The sequence below is a fragment of the Ctenopharyngodon idella genome, chromosome 2, assembly GCF_019924925.1.
Source record: "Ctenopharyngodon idella isolate HZGC_01 chromosome 2, HZGC01, whole genome shotgun sequence".
Classification (NCBI taxonomy): Eukaryota; Metazoa; Chordata; class Actinopteri; order Cypriniformes; family Xenocyprididae; genus Ctenopharyngodon; species Ctenopharyngodon idella.
In genome coordinates this window covers 15,953,782-15,970,663 of record NC_067221.1, presented here as the reverse complement: position 1 = coordinate 15,970,663, position 16,882 = coordinate 15,953,782, and the positions used below count along the sequence as shown (strand labels likewise).

Here is a 16,882-nt window from a genome sequence, read left to right as displayed (position 1 = left end):
CAAACTAAGTCTAAACTAGGTAAAATGTATCACCTAAATTATGTCTATTGCTATCATGTTTTAAAATTGCCTTACCGTATTATTAAAAAATATCACCATTAGGCATATATTAATATTTCGATTATGCCTATGCGATTTTCACTTAATTCAAATTGACATCTGTATTGGTTTTCCAATTATTCTGGGTTACAAGTTACAAACAAAAATGCGACTGACAACTCACTACAAGCCATGACAAGATGCAAATATGTTTTGCGTTGATTTCAGTTTCAATTGTTTTATTGTCAATGTCAACTATTATTTGTTGCTGTCAGTGTGACCATCATGACCTCTATTTCTTTCGATAATAAATGCAGGGCAAGTGTTGTCCTCAAAATAAACCCCACCACATTGTAATAAAGTTCATTTAGCCTACTATAACTAAATGACAGCTGTTCAATATCAATGCGTTTATTGCAGTTTTTTTTTTTTTCTTCCTCTATGCAAACAATTATTGTTTTATCGTTTCAGGGTAGATTATTATTTTTACTTTATCCAGTTCGTTTTACAATTTTACTTTTTATTGCCTACTTTTCGTGAAAAAATATAGAGGTCGCTAGACGTTGACTTTTTATTACTGTAATTTTGTTTTAGTGCATAATGTATTTCTTCATCCATATTCAGATTACTCTTAAGCCCTGCTCATAAAGAAAAACATGTTATGGAGGCTGATTAAAACTTTTCTTGCTGGTAAACTAGACGGGCCTGGTTTTGTTTCCCTGTATTCCTCAAAGAAGCGAGAACTTTCATTCTTTACAAAGATTCAAGGTTTCGATATGTGGCAGATTTATGGGCAGAGTAAAATAATAATAAAAGCAAAGCCTTGCGCTGGCACAGGGCAGCGAGCTGGGCTTCGAGGGAGAAATGGGATCCTGGGGGAAAACTAATGATGAAGAAAGATCTCCTCAATCCAAGCTCCTTAATTAAATGCACGGAAAGAACGAGAGAGGCACTGCACATCTGGATTCAATCTGCGCCCCTTTGATGGCATCAAGTGTTCTTTTCCCAGACCTATAGGAGGCTGACGGAGGCAGCTTGGAGCCTGAACTCATGTCACTGCGACACATGCAGAGCTCGATCCCCTCCTGTCAAGAGACTCTTTAAAAGCGCACGCAATGCTTCGACATCCTCTGTAAACCGATTCAAAAAGAACAACATTTTAGTGTCACATCATGGACTGACACCAGGACGCGCGATACCCATAAGAGCTTTGCCAGTGTGTAACTTTGATCATTTTAAGTGTTCGTTTTAATATAGCTTAACATCAGTTAAGCTTAACAAGACCGTTGTCCCTTTAGCCTATTCAAACTTGACTTTAAGACACCACAGCTTGTGATTTAGTAGATAAGGTTACAGACTATTTTATTCAGCTTGCAACAAAAGTGATTGTGATGATCACTACATTGTAGACAAGACATTGTCTATTCAGTTTGTAATCCCAATTGTGAAATAAAGGACATTGACAAATAATGATTTTCGAGATGATAAAAGGACAAAAGTTGAACCAAAAAAAAAAAAAAAAAATGACGACAAAGATTTTTTTGTTTTAAATTAGTAGGCTATAAGGTTTTTTGTTTGTTTGTTTGTTTGTTTTTTTGTTTTTTGACAAAATGTGCTTTTTTATAAAAAGGTCAAAACAAATATGATCTAAAAAAAAAAAAAAACGCATGACAACAAAAATGGCTTCCTAAATGTTGGTTATGCTATTGGTTTGGATTAATAGGCCTATGACAACAAAAACTTTGTTTATTTTTAAAGAAATAATAATAAAAGATGACAAACTAGCTATGTAGTGTAATGTAGTCTTTGACTATATATTTTATTTAAACCCAAAATAAATATCAATGACTTTTAATTCAGAAATGTATACCATGTTCATCATATTTGAACCCCCAAAAAACTATCACATCGTTGACCCATTAATTATTAAGTTTTTTAGAGGGGTTGTTAGGGGTGGAGAAAAGAGATATGACTTTGTTAAACGTTAGAAACGCCGACTAAAAAAACATTGCCACGTAATTAGGGCTTCTTGTATGTCTATCATCCCTCCCCAGGGCTTCAAATGCTCATGTATTTTGCTCTCAGGCTCCCCCCTCAGCGCCAGTGTGTGCCGTTTGAAGTACCGGAGAAAGGAGCTGAGAGAGGCTCGTCCGACCTCCTACTCTTGGGCGTAAATCGTTCATCTGTGCCATCAAACCTTTCTCGCCAGATAACTCCTTCCCTCACTCTCGGAATGAGAGGAGAAAGTCCCAGTTGCAGAAACTAAGAGGGAGTCGTCGGGTAAAAGGCGAAGACTTTGGAGTTCTAAATTTGGAGATATCTTTCGGTGATGCCTTTTTCCATAAAGACGCATGATTGTCGAGTAAAAGATTGATAATTACGCTTGTTTGGATCCATATGACACTGAACTACGGATGCAGAAATCAAAATCGATCTATTTGTCGAATATAGAGTGATTGTTTATGGTCAAGACTTAACCCATGTTGGTTATATGTAGAGGATATCTTGGGTTTCGTCAGTTTGCGTCATGACTTCCAGCTATGCTCATGTAATGGACAGACAAGCCACGCTACCTAACCGACTGGAGAGTCCGATCACCGCGAATCAGGATCATTTACAGGCTAAGAAGAACTTTTCCGTGAGCCACCTGTTGGATCTGGAGGAGGCGCGGGAGATGGTGGGAGCTCAAGCGGAGGAGAGCGTAGGAGAGGCGGGCAGGAGTATGCAGGAGTCTCCGGGACTGACCAGCGGCAGCGACACGACACAGCAGGAGAGTAAGTGCACGAGTAGCACATAATCCCCGAAATTCTTTTAATTACTCAAAACATTCGCAGCATTTAAGTATTAGAATGGCAGTTAATGATTTTTTGTAATTTAATAAGAAATAATTATAGCTAAGCAAGATTTCAACTAAAAAAAGTCGTGCATCAAAAACTGAATATTAAGTTAATTAACATTACTTCTGTTTAGGGTTTCCCAGTTGATTAAATGCAATGAATTTGTACAAGCTAATATTCTTTATAGCCTACTATAGTATGAACACCCTACACATAAAGTAATAGATGTGATTAGCACCGTAGCGTGCAGAAAACGGTCACGTTAGCAGATAAGTGACAAGACATCAGTAGCTACTGAAGGATGGCGTTACTGAAGGATGCATATTGGCCTTACAAGAGTCCCAACTCTGAATGCGTTCTGCTTCATTTACTCCATATGCGTTTAGTTAGCAATTAAGACATGTAATTAATTGTAGGTAGTGTATTGTTGCTTAGACATTCCAGACTTAAACTCACTTGTTTAAACAATAGGCCTAAAAATAGCCTACAGCTAGGCCTGCCTAGTTTTCTTCGATAGGCCTATTAAGGTTTGTTAAAATAAAACAATATCAAAACATAATTTTAAACTTTGAACAGAAAAGTGATAATTTTGTAAACTTTCAGACTGTAATTCTGCAGGCTGTCATGACTGTAGACTTACCAGTCAGCCAGTTTTTATATTTTCTTCTCAAAGAGTCCAATGGCAAGAGTGATCTCGGATCTGCAAAGTCATTATAGGAAATAGATCGTAAATCTTCTAGAGCCTATGAAAAAAAATCTACGTTTCAGATTTAAAGAAGTTGGCTAGTCCAAAGTTTCAGTGAATTACTGAATGAAATTCACTAAATTGGTTAGACCGTGTACATTTTTTCCAAACTAAGGGTTTAACAAAACTGTTCGTTTATTTTTATACTTGTTTTGCGAAAGCTATAGGCTAATTAGCCTATGTCTAGGCTACATGATGGGCTTTATTTTTTGCACATACAATTTTTAATCTCTCTCTTTGAACACGAGGATTAAAACGAAATAATTTGTAGTAATTAACTAAATAAACGTATGGCCTAAATAAAAATTAATAGTTGGGCGTGTATTTCGTAGGCTACGTCGGAGAAATAAAATTAGGCCAATAACCACACGATTTACTCGGGGGCATTTAGGACTATGTTAAAAAAAAATCCTGAACAATTTACGCAACATTTCAGTTGTGAATTCAGATGTACTAGACCTATTTTAAGATAAATTATCTCTGAATAACCATAACTGAAATGAAGACAAATTTCATGTAGGTCTAAGCGCATATAGTAGCTGATAAAAGACGATAAAGTCGAGATGATTTTCGTTGTCACCAAGCACACAGCTGTCACACGCAGAGCTGTTCATGCTCTGGGCCCAGTACTGATAACCTCTTCTTTCAACTTTCTTTTGACTTTACGGCCTTGGAGGAATTGGGGCGAATCAATTCGTCACTGGGGTATTTTCTCCCTCTCTGGGAGTTTTATGGAGCGATTTAAGAACTGATTTATGTATCAAAAGAGGAGTGAGTCTGCAACTGTTTCTCCCCAGACCAAAAAAGCCCTAGACATTATAATTGTCATTTTACTACTAGAAGAAGCCAGAATAATTTTAGAAAGAAAGAAAGTAAAAGAAAGAAGAAAATAGATACATCAAATACTATGGATAAATAGTGGAAACTGATACATGTAGTTTTATTTCATGTACATTATGGCTGATGGGTAATTCTACAAAACCTGATGAAAAATCAAGAAATAAAAAAATAATAATAATTGTGCATATTTTTAAACAATTTGATAAGGGTCTGGGGTTATATTGACCCAGCGGGTTTATTAACTTAAAATGTGAGTGTTGAAAATGTATTGGAAAAAAATTGGAGAAAATTTGCAGATTTTTAATAAATAAGAATTAGTGTTCTAGCTTACACACGGTTTGGTTGGCATACGGTTTTAGGAAGGATCATCACTTTTGCCTTAAGTATAATTTGTATTAATTCTCTGCAGCTCCATCCCATTAAGCCGACTGTCCATTAAACAGTTATAAACTTCCAGTTTTTCAAAGAAATATTTGTGACTTTGGGTTGAATTTCCATTTACTAGTTTGACTTAAGCATAATCCTAAGAATTTAATATCCTTTTTCCAGGTTGTTTATTGAGTAGGCCTACAGACTATAATGGGGATATTCATGTCATTATTAAATCTCTGTGTTTGCAGATGAGCAGCTCAACTCAGAGGAGAAGAAAAAGCGTAAACAGAGGCGGAATAGGACCACGTTCAACAGCAGCCAACTGCAGGCCTTAGAGAGAGTGTTTGAGAGGACGCACTACCCCGACGCTTTTGTCAGGGAGGATTTAGCACGCCGAGTCAACCTCACTGAAGCTCGAGTGCAGGTTAGCCATTTTTTATATTAGCCTGGTCTACAGAATGTAATCGTGCTCACTGTCGTCACATCATGTGGATGCAGCAGTAGCACATCCTTGTATTTTACCTTCTCAGTTGAAACTAAACACAGTGCTCCATTATGATGGTATGGCTGCTCTTCACACTGTCAAACTGAGCACCTTTCATGATTATCCAGGTGTGGTTTCAAAATCGGCGGGCGAAGTTTCGGCGAAATGAACGTGCAATGTTGGCCAGTAAAAATGCCTCGTTGCTCAAGACTTTCTCAGGAGAAGTAACAGCCGTAGAGCAGCCTATTGTCCCACGACCCGCTCCCAGACCCAATGACTACCTGTCCTGGGGCAGCTCACCATCGTACAGGTTAGAAGTCCATCTCAATTTTTATGCCTCTGCTGGTGTTTCCATTGGTTGTGCAGAAGTTATAAGAATATTCTGGGTTATTTACAAATTATTGAAAATGGACAGCATCTGCAGTATGAATGTAATATTGCCATCCCTCATTTATCTAAAAATGCAAATGAAAGTAGTATATTTGTGAATAAATGGTTTAAATATTCAATTATCCAACCATTTGAAAAGTATAACATTAAATGTGTTAGTATGAGAGTTAGTAAGTTACATTCGACTCAAGGTCAAGGGTTCAGTTCCCTGGGAATGTATACAATGTTAATCTCTAAAATAATTGGTAACACTTTACAATAAGATTCACATTAGTTAACTACATTAGTTAACATGAACTAACAATGAAAAATAGCATCTTTTAATATTATTTAATGTACATTCGCTAAAATGAACAGTGAGCAATTGTATTTATTAACTAACGTTTACAAAAAAGAATAAATACTGTAATAAATGTACTGCTTAATGTTAGTTATTACATTAACTAATGTTAACTAATGGGACCTTATTGTAAAGTGTTACTCGATAATTGCTTTGTCACTAGCTTTGGATAAAAGCGTAGATGTAATTCTGCGTAACTATCCATAAAGCACTGTTGGAGCTGAATTCTACAAACTCCACGTACAGAAATTACATCAGTGATACATAACATAAATAAGAAAGTTGCTGTAAACATCTTTTTTTTTTCAAACTAAGGGAGTGAAAATTATTAAAAGTATTAATTATTACAAAATTAAAAAATTGTCTTGAAATCAGAAATGTGGTGCCACAAATGCTATTCATAGGAATTAAGTTTTTCATCAAAAACATATTAACAATTTTTGCCCCAGTAAATAAAATGAATAGAGAGAGAACATGCATTTAAAATCTTTAATATTTTTTAACTGTTAATGAAAAGTGTGAACTCTCATCCTGACTTCTTCCTTACAGCGCCATGGCAACTTATTCTCCATCATGCGCTAACAACAACACAGCCCAGGGCATGAATATGGCCAACAGTATCGCCAACCTAAGACTGAAGGCCAAAGAATACAGCCTGAACCAGGTACCCACCGTCAACTGAAGTGGACAGCAGGGCTGTCAGAGACTCTGAGCCACATGTCAGAGAGCAATCCCAAAGTCCCGACAAAACTGGCCCCCTACTATTGACGTAAATGTTGTTTTCTGTCATCCTATATGTGTTTAACTCTTATCCATCAATTCTACAAGGAAACGAGAACTTCTCCAAGGTACAGAGCTTTCCTAAACCAATGATTTACATAAGACTGTCATGTTCTTGGCATGTGGGAAAATGACATGTGGGAAAATTCGGTTTTGGAAAGCACAAAATGGAAACTTTCTCTGTTCGCACTCACTGTGGCAGTATGAGTGTGGTCATCCCGTTTGAAGACCGTGGCTTACTATAGATTTCTTTCTTGAGACTTTTGCCGACCACAGGGATTTGATGACCTCTGCGGAATCCATATACTACAATCTTGTGGACATCTGGGAAGTTTTTAGGATTTCCCCCTTGATTTCTCCTTGGAACTCATAACTATGCACTGAGGCCACAAAATTGGGATTTGGATATTTTGATAATTTGGAACTGGGTGAAATTTGGCTACCTTATTACCGTACTCTAAAATCAATCTTCACTGTTTTCAGTTTAAAACATGCCGGGGTTATTTGTTCATTTTGGCATATTCAGAACTCTAGCCATATATGTAAGTAATTAATTTGGAGCCTTGTTGATTTTACCCATTTATATTGTCTAAACATATCTAAACATGTAATATTCCTTTGCAATAAAGATGTCCAAGCAGTTGCGCTTCAGGGTTAGAGTGTCCTCAAATGTCTATGGCCTGCCAGAGAACACTTCTTTTGCAACAATGTTTTTACTACAACTATGTTCAAGATTCACTTGTTCTGTTGCTGGCAGCAGTTCCACATTTCAGATATCAATTCCTATTTCATTATGTACGCATAGCCTCAGAAGAGGTGTTTTAGAATAAAACTAGATGAAAATCGTACTCCCACTATTGGCCCATTGAATTTACATTATTACGTAATAGAAGGAAAGGCAGGTGAAATCATTGAGAAACCCAAGAGTAGTGAGAGTTAGAGATTCAAGTGAAGATGTTATGCATGCTTTTCCAAAGCTAAACTGCTCAAAGTGTGTTTGTGGGCTCCCATGGATGGTTGTTACTCTTTCCTTCTCTCAGTGTGAACATCTACCTTTAAACTGTAAAATAACTCTTTGTCTGGACTCCTGGGGGTTTCGTGAGAACCCGTAGAAAGCTTCGCAGAAATTCCTGCGGCTCTTTTCCTCTCCACCCGTTTTCAACTCTGTTCTTTTCTAGGGTAAACAAAAGCAATGAAACTACAAAATTTAGCTAATCAAACTGGTCATTTACAATGTGCTCCAAACACTTCTAGCGCTGTTGTTCTTCTCCTGCCAGCTATCCTTCCAATAAAGTGCTTGTGTATTTGCTTTGGATTTGAAAGCGTTTTAAAGGCTGAAGAGAAAAATCAGCTGACAGGAGCGTTCTGAAAAATAGCCTTTGCTTTTTACTACCTGATGATGGAGACTTTGGTGTCGCGTGGTGAACTTTGATTCCTTTAAGCAGTCTTCAGGGCCGGCGCTGTTAATTTTTTGTTGAACAGGAATGTTTACTTTCAAAACAGTCTGTTTATGGCACAGGAAGCGATCGTTTGAGTTTAAGTGGCCTCGGGCTGTTTTTGAATGGCTGACACTGGCTTGTTTATGTACCTGATGGCTCCCTTGGTCTGCTGATTACATGTGACCTCAAATGACCTCAGAGACAGTCAATTGGAGGAAGGGGGTGAGCCGGTGAGTTGTTTTTCTTTTCATCTGTCTTTCAGCTCTGTGAATGAAATCTGTCAGCTGCCATCACTGTAATGTGCGCCAACAATTTGTTTACATCATGTTTTGTGGGATAAAATGAGATTCTCACACAGCATTGCTGAATATCTTAGATGTCAGTGCACTAAATTAGTGCACTTTATTTATTGTATTAGTTGATATTGGCTATTTTATTGTGCATGCTCATTTACTCTATTTTTACATTTTGATTACCTTTGCCATCATCTAACGCTCACTTAAAATTAATATACAATGCTGTTTAAAAGTTTGGGGACTGTAAGATTATTACTTTAAGATATTAATACTTTTATTCAGCAAGGATGCATTTAAAATGATCAAAAGTGACAGTAAAGGTTATAAAATATTTCTATTTCAAATAAATGCTGTTCTTTTCGATGTTCTTTTGAAAAAAAATGTCACTGTTTCCACAAAAATATTAAGCAGCACAACGGTTTTCAACTGATAATTATAAGAAATGTTTCTTGAGCAGCAAAACAGCATATTAAAATGATCTCTGAAGGATCATGTGACACTGAAGACTGGAGTAATGATGCTGAAAATTCAGCTTTGCCATCACAAGAATAAATTACATTTTGAGATATTAAAATAGAAAATGGTTATTTTAAATTGTAATAATATTTCACAATGTTTCTGATTTTATTTTTTATCAAATAAATGCACTTCAAAAACATTTTAAATATCATACCAACCCCAAACTTTTGAAAAAGTTTGTACAAACATAAACATTTGATAAAGCTGTTTAATGTAATCTTTAGCAAATCTAATTATTTTTCATATTGTACTTTCACTATTCACTTGTAGCATTTCAACTATTGATTTTTTAAAATTATTATTTATTTAAAAAAAACAGTACAGAATACAGGACTGGTCCCCCAAATGAACTTTTGAAGAGTTTCAATATATGGTGTTATTCCAACTGTTAAAAACTAATGGAAGATAAGGTTGTTTAACATTCAATAAATTGTTGCCTTAGGCTTTTTAAATACAGTTGGCAACAGCCTCTTCACATCCAAGAAGTCCAGATTAGGACTGAGAGCATTCCCGATTAGTTGACCTCTTCCGAGTTAGCAGTGATGGACAAGAACTGTGTTTCTCAATGATCCGAGTTTGAGCATTTTCTTAAATGATGCATCTATATTAAAATTCCTGTTTTTATTCCATTTGTGATGCCTTTAATGTGGCTTCTCCCCACAAGCTGTGCTCGTTCCAGCCAATTTACAGCGGAATCTTTATGATCCAAGCAGTTCATGAGTCAAACCCTTTCCAAATACAGCCATTCTCTGAGGACCTGCAATATACGGGATGTTCACTTTGGAGAGGGAGCCATTTCCTATTTCTACAGGTTTTTTTTTTTTTTGACACTACCCTCTTTGAACCATTTATATCAAGGTCGATGGGCCTTGAAAGGTTCCTTAACAAAGTGAGTCTCTGGTTGGAGGATTTTTAATGATACATGCAGAAAGCTGGACGGATTTGTTACTGTCCTCGCGCCAACATCAACCAAACACCTAAGAATGAATTTACGACTCTAAAACATGCGCAAGTTTTATCCTGTAATGTTCTCGGGTGGGCTACTATGCTCATATATGTTTGTTCACACTGTTGATTTCATAAATAATGAAAAGTCTTTGCTCATGTCCCTAGGAGAGTTGTTTGAGGAAGCCACTAGAAAAGACTGAAAAAACAACTTTCATGTTGTCTCCTCTGTCCCCCTGCCTGGGCGTCCATCTTACCTTTCACAGCCTGGGCTCGCTGACCCCAAGTGCTTCCAGATGTCGTCTAGCTCTAACCTGAGCCCCAGCAGCCCTGATCATACGCCCACCCCACCCCCACATCCCTCTGCACCCTGCAGCCCACTGACAGAGCCTCCCCACGGACGGACAGCTCCACAGATGACAAGCGAGCAGCTCACCCCCATCAACCTCCACATCTGGAGCCCATTAAGAAGGAGACAGTCAGAGAGAGAGAGAATGCTAAAGAGAATGGGGTGGGGGTTCAGTTAAACTAGTGTTGGCTGGAATTGCGGTTTGATCTCTCCTCAAGCTGTTACCTTTGAAAATGCCACTTTTCTTATAGCTCATTATAGTAAACATTATTGTGCTTTCTGGAGATAATCTCAGAGAAAATCAATACAATTACCATGTAAATAAAAAGAATTCTAGTTATGACCACATGGGTTATGGTATCATACTGATAACATGCTCCTTTTAATTAAAATATATAATTACAGATTTTTTAAACATATTGTTTCAAACCGTGTTGCTAGTTTTTTTGTTTTTTTGGAAGAATAGTTACATAGCTCTTGCCATTTAACAATTCATTTTAATCATGGGCTGTCAAACATTAAAAAACCATAAAAACACCACAGTGCAAAAACAACTTCTTAATGAGTAAAAAAACAAAATAAAACAAAAAAAACATATCTTCCAATAAAAATGCCTAAAATCATTGAAAACAGGATACATTTATTTGGAAATCAACACTATAACACGGAATAAAATCTGACTGTGCCAAGATAAAATACCCTTATATTAAAGATACATTATCTGAAAATAAGTTAAATTATGCAGTATTGCTTCTCAAGTACATTTATATTGTTTCAAAGATTTTGAAAAATATTAATATTTAAATGAATAATTAAATATGAAATTAATTTCAGTTGTTTTTATTGGATGGATTTTTGAATTATTTAATGGATTTTTAAATATTTTAACATAAAAAATAAGACATGCTCATAACACACTTTTTTTGTAGTGCATGAAAGTATAAGTTGACCAAATGCAATATAAGACAAGTCTTCTGATGCTTAAGTTCTACTCCAATTAAGTCAATATTCACTGATAATCTTCACCCCAACCAAAGCTTTCGTCGACATTCCCGTCCAGATATAAAAATTGTGTGTCAATATCACTGACACCAAATCATAACCAAACTGTAATGTAGTTTTAGTTAAACAAACATGCCACATTATTTTTGAATTCTGCATATGAACACAACTTAAAATAACAGCACACTGGTTTGGAACGATGTGAGTAGATGATGACAGTTTTACAACTTCAATAAACTTGTTTGTGATATGGCCCATTCACAAACAACTTGAGCTTGGCCCATTCAGAAAAAATAAAATAAATCTATTTGCTGTTCTAATAAATTATTATATATCACAATATCTATTCATCAAATACCAAACAGATGCATCATCTTGGAAAAAAGTAGCTTTGTTCCTTGAAGACATGTATTCCAGATTGTGGAAGTTATGAGGCTTTGAACACTGTTTTACATTTTTCAGGAATGATGAATGCTGGAGATGAAATGGTCCAAAACACTGGTCACCTCTCACACAGACACCTATCAGCCCTGAAAATGATCGCTCTGAGCATTGAAAAATATGCTCTGAGAGCCCCCAAAAAAAGTCACTCCGGACCTGATGAGATACGCTGCCCCAGCAATGGTCCTGTCAGATCAATCTGTTGTATTTCACTACATATTAAAATTGAATTGTTTTTCTAAAGGTCTGTCCTCAAACAACCTCTCCTTTCCTTAATAGAAGTCTTTCAAATTGCATTCATGAGAAGTTAGTTGAAATGGACATCTCTAGTTCATAATGCCCTCTGGAGCAGTTTAGACCCAAAACTCATCAAAGCAAACAATCCCAACATTGCTCGATCAGTCTCTGTTCTCTCTGCTTTCTCCCAGAGGAGGAAACCTTCTGAACCAGCACCTCCCCACACGGACCTGTCTGACTCTCATTTCCTCAGCATGTGAACAGTGATGTGGCTCTCATGTTAGAGTCTGTCACGGTTCATTACTGATCACTCTCAGGTACATTCAGAGCCAGTGAATAAGTAGGGGGAAAATGTAAATGATCCATATTGGGGGAAATATACATCTGAAAATATTTAATAGCTGTAAGAGGCACATGGGCACTCAAATATTTAAATCTCTCTCCATTTTGGATCTTGTGTATCTAAAATAGTTGGATTAGAATAATTTTGAGGATAAACGTTTTTCTTTAAAATAATTTACATTTAGAGACATCAGCATGTAAGGCATCATCTGTTTAGCTGATGATGAGTATTGTCCTGTGATTTAGTTTTAAAGTGTCCCTATTATGCTATTTTGAAGGTTACTAATTTTGTTTTGGAGGTCTCATGTAACAGATTTACATGCATCAAAGGTAAAAAAATGCTTTCATTTTCTCATAATATACATTGCACATCACCACATTTTTCAGTGATTCTCAAACGATTCTTCTGACGATTCAGTCTGTCTAAATCCCTCCTTTCCATAAGCCTGCTTTGCTCTGATTGGCCAGATGGCCCAGTCTGTTGTGATTGGTCTACCACTTACTATCATACTTACAGGTTGTGATTCTGAGGAGCAAGTTGGTCCAAATAAAGTGGATACTGACCCATCTTTAACGGATACGTGTTTAGTAAATCCTATTTAGAGCTCACGGAGATTTGTGAATCCTCAAAAGGTTATACTGGTAATTTTAACAACTGACTCTTCACATCCTCATCCTTTGTAAGTTTTTACAAAGTCAATTTGCTTTTGCAGAGCAGAAAGCAGCGTCTTCTCCACATGTACACAAGACGAATAGCTGTAGTGTTTGAGGGTGGGTCAAGTTATTTCGAGCGGACAACGTAGAACATAGGCGGGCATTAGGCAAATGTGTTACCCAGTGATGTGTACCTGTCATGGAAGTGGGATTCAAATTCCTGACAACTCCTGTAAAAAGTAATACACTCTATCTACTCAATAAAATTGTGGCAACAGAGCAATATTATTAATTAAATTCAACATATAAGAACTGAGTTAGAATTAATCAAATTAAAGTCAAATATTTAAAATGTGTAAAATTAGCAAACATCATTACAAAAACCACAAACTGACATAAAAAGCAAAGAGTCAAACTGCCCAACTAAATGGAACACTAATCACCATAATGGTGACCAAACTTTTACAATAAAATCAACATCAACATCTAAACCTCTGTTACTTCATGTGTTTCTCTTTCCTTCAGTCATTCTGCTTGTTATCATCAGGTGTCTTCAATGTTGGCAATAAAAAATAAAGAGTTCTTCATTCATCATTGACATCTGTCTGTTATTCAGATATTTTTGTTTAAATTTTACTTAAATTTTACTCATTTTAAATGGTTTACATTTAACAATTAATTTGATTAATTCTAACTCAATTCTATTTGTTGAATTTAATTAATAATATTGCTTGTAATCTGTTGCCACAATTTTGCGGAGTAGATATAGCATATTACTTTTTACAGTGTAGGTGGTTCAGAGTCGATTCTTTCTTTTTAGAGACAATAACTTTATCGTGCACTTTCAGCTTCGCAGCTTTGCAGATTGTTTACATTCACAGACAGCTACATTACATGCATGAAGGTTAATATTCGAAAAAGCATAATAGGGGCACTTTAATGGTTAATACGATGGCACTCTGTTCAATGTGTCAGTGATTTTTATAGATCTACATGCAGATCCGAAGCATAACCAAAACAATGTTCTTCCGCAAAATGCATGCAGTTTTGTTTTTTTAACCACAAGGGCGTAAGTTACAAAGTATACCTTTAATAAACGGTAGCCTAATAAAAACTGTTTTATTTTACATTGAGTGGGTCACCTCATGTTGGCCTTTTTAAAGAAACGACATATGTCAAAACTGCTCACTTTATCTCTGCAACTGCCATTTTCAATCACTACAATCATGGCTGACAACGAATAGTGCACTTCTATGATGGCATTAGTATAGCTGAAAACATTTATTTTGTGTGATGCTGCATCCATAGCACTAAATGTAAGTTCAAGATGGTGCTATATGCACAGCATAAACAAAAAATGACTGTGCACCTTTAAACATGTTTGTAAACCATCCAACTGCTCTGTGGCATGTGGACCAACTGAAGTTCAGTTTTCCTTTCCTTCTCTGTTGCTTTAATGGCAACTCCCTCTTTCCCAAGTGAAGGAAACAACACTACACTAAAACTCCAGGAGAAGGAAAACAGGTTGGGGCGGAAGACGGCATGAGAGAGTTTTTCTAACAAAGTAGCCACACCATAAATCTGCAGCACAGGCTTATGGAAGGAAGTAGTGATATTATACATCTGTCCCAGAGGCTTTGCACCTTCCTCCCCAGGCTGATTAAGTGGACTCATTCATAAAGGCTGCTATTGTGCTGCTTATCATAACTCATCCATATATTCAATTCAATCAGCCCCCTGCTGCAGGTAAAAAATTCCACTGATTTACACGCTTAATTACGACCTCACTGACCAAAGAACTTCACTCTTACAAAAGGGAATTCGGGAGAACTAGCATATTATCACTTTGTCAAGTTTGTTTTGGAAAAAAATTATCGACAAAGATTATTTGATTATTAACAAGCAGGCCCATGGAAAAGTTACCCTGATCTTCTATACCCTCAAAGCAACTGAGAGATATTATGATAAATCAGCAATAATCAAAACATACTTCTAATGTCTCTAACAGAACCGAGGATTCGCTTCTATGAGTTGGTTTAGTGTGACGATTCATTTTAAAAAACGAGGCTGTGAAGAATAGAAGTACAGTGTTAAATGGATTGTATTGTTGTTTAATAACATAGCGATTGTTTAGCTGAAGAAAACATCTTTCTGAAAAAATAAAAATGCTGTCAACCCCTGATTAAGGAAGTCCTGTGTTGTTTGTTTTTTCCCCCAATATTATAGCCTAAATAACTAAATGCTGCTATCACGTTTTTTTTATTTAGTTATATTAAAAAAAAAATGGTTTGTGTTATGGCATTTGATCAAAATAAATACATTTTACAGTGTTACAAAATTTTCTATACCAATAAATGCTGTTCTTTTGATATTTCCATTCCTCAAGAAGCTTGAGCATCAATCGACATATTAGAATGATTTCTAAAAGGATCATGTGGACACGAAGACTGGAGTAATGATGCTGAAAATTCAGCTTTTGCCATCACATTAGAAAATACAAAGAGAAAACAACTATAATTATTAATATGTAAAAATATTTCACAATATTACTGTTTTACTCTATTTTTTGGTCAAATAAATGCAGCCCTTGGTGAGCATAAGAGACTTTTTTCAAAAAAACGTACTGACCCCCAAACTTTTAAACTATTATTTGACACCTCGTATATGTTAATATACTTAGCTATTCGTAGTACTGTACATAGTAATAGCAACTCGAGCTACTTTAATTCATTAATTGCTACTTTTCAAAGTAACTTTGATAAGAAAATCCATTTAAGGGTTCAGTCATACTAATGAGAAATTTGTAATATTATAACATCATGTGCGGTGAGTGTTCTCTCCAAACAGGGTCTGGTCAGGAGGCCGTGGAAAATCTGCCTTCAATTCCTTTCTGGCAGCACTCTCACAGCATGCGGAAGTTTAGCTATCCAATTACCAATTATGACTAATTGGCAGTGTGGCGAGAAGATCTCCACGATTCTAAATGCTATTATCAAACACTTTAGATCTGATTACAGTGAATCAGTCAGTGCTGATTTGCATCTTCTACTGTTTAGGTTTGCACCAGTTTTCCCTCTATGCAGAGATGTTTTACATATAATTTTGATTAACATATTAAAAATACATTTTTTTTTTTTAATGTTATTTATGTTAAGAAGTAGTCTAAGAGATTTTCTAAGCATCAAAAGAAATGAATTAAGCAAAGGTTCCTAACCTAGGATTTGTAGTATGCAAACTTCATTATGTCATATGTTGACTTGTTACAGACTCACCATGATATCATAATAACAGGAAAAACTCTGACCACAGGTCATTAATGACCTATAGTTTTCATTCACTTTTATCATATTCAGACAGGAAGCAGTTAGAAAGCCTGTGTAAACAAAAAAATAATGTGCAGAAATTAATCTGGTTGATCTAGTAAGACAAAAACATGCTTGAGTCATCTGTTTTAAATCTGCTGGTAATTGCTTTGGATAGTATTTTAATGATGTTCACTCTCCCTTTCTCTTTTTTCTCTTTGCTTTTTCCCACTCTCCATTACTCTCTTTTTTCCTTTCACTCTCTCTTTCTCTCATTTGGTTTTGATTAGGGTTGATCAGGATCTGTGCCAGAGTATTTCACAAACACACTGGTGGGCAACCGCGGCAAGCCCTACAACTGGATTCCAATGTGTGTTTTATTTACATGCTAGATTTACAAGATTCCCTAATTCATTTTCCAGTCCTCCCTAATTAGGGATAAACTTTGGGTTCTCAAGTCCTTGAAGGGGATGTTAGTATCAGATGAGTAGTTTTCAGGAAGTGTACAAATACAATGATGTATGGGGAA

At 36.0% G+C, this 16,882-nt stretch overlaps 1 protein-coding gene across 1 annotated transcript; it reads left to right on the top strand.

Annotated features, from left to right (window-relative positions):
- The first annotated feature begins 2,130 nt into the window (after positions 1 to 2,130).
- LOC127502476 (paired mesoderm homeobox protein 1-like) lies at positions 2,131 to 7,675 on the top strand. The gene is made up of 4 exons (XM_051875416.1): positions 2,131 to 2,813; positions 5,082 to 5,257; positions 5,446 to 5,627; positions 6,597 to 7,675. The coding sequence occupies exons 1-4, from the start codon at positions 2,567 to 2,569 to the stop codon at positions 6,727 to 6,729; spliced, it is 738 nt and encodes a 245-aa protein (XP_051731376.1). The 5' UTR covers positions 2,131 to 2,566; the 3' UTR covers positions 6,730 to 7,675.
- The last annotated feature ends 9,207 nt before the right edge of the window (positions 7,676 to 16,882 follow it).

What these genes read in the sequence shown, in the direction of transcription:
- LOC127502476 (XM_051875416.1), top strand. Translation starts at nt 2,567, where the DNA reads ATGACTTCCAGCTATGCTCATGTAATGGACAGACAAGCCACGCTACCT. An exon ending in CGACACGACACAGCAGGAGA is followed by an intron (nt 2,814 to 5,081) that starts GTAAGTGCACGA and finishes CTGTGTTTGCAG; the next exon opens with ATGAGCAGCTCAACTCAGAG. An exon ending in GGCAGCTCACCATCGTACAG is followed by an intron (nt 5,628 to 6,596) that starts GTTAGAAGTCCA and finishes TCTTCCTTACAG; the next exon opens with CGCCATGGCAACTTATTCTC.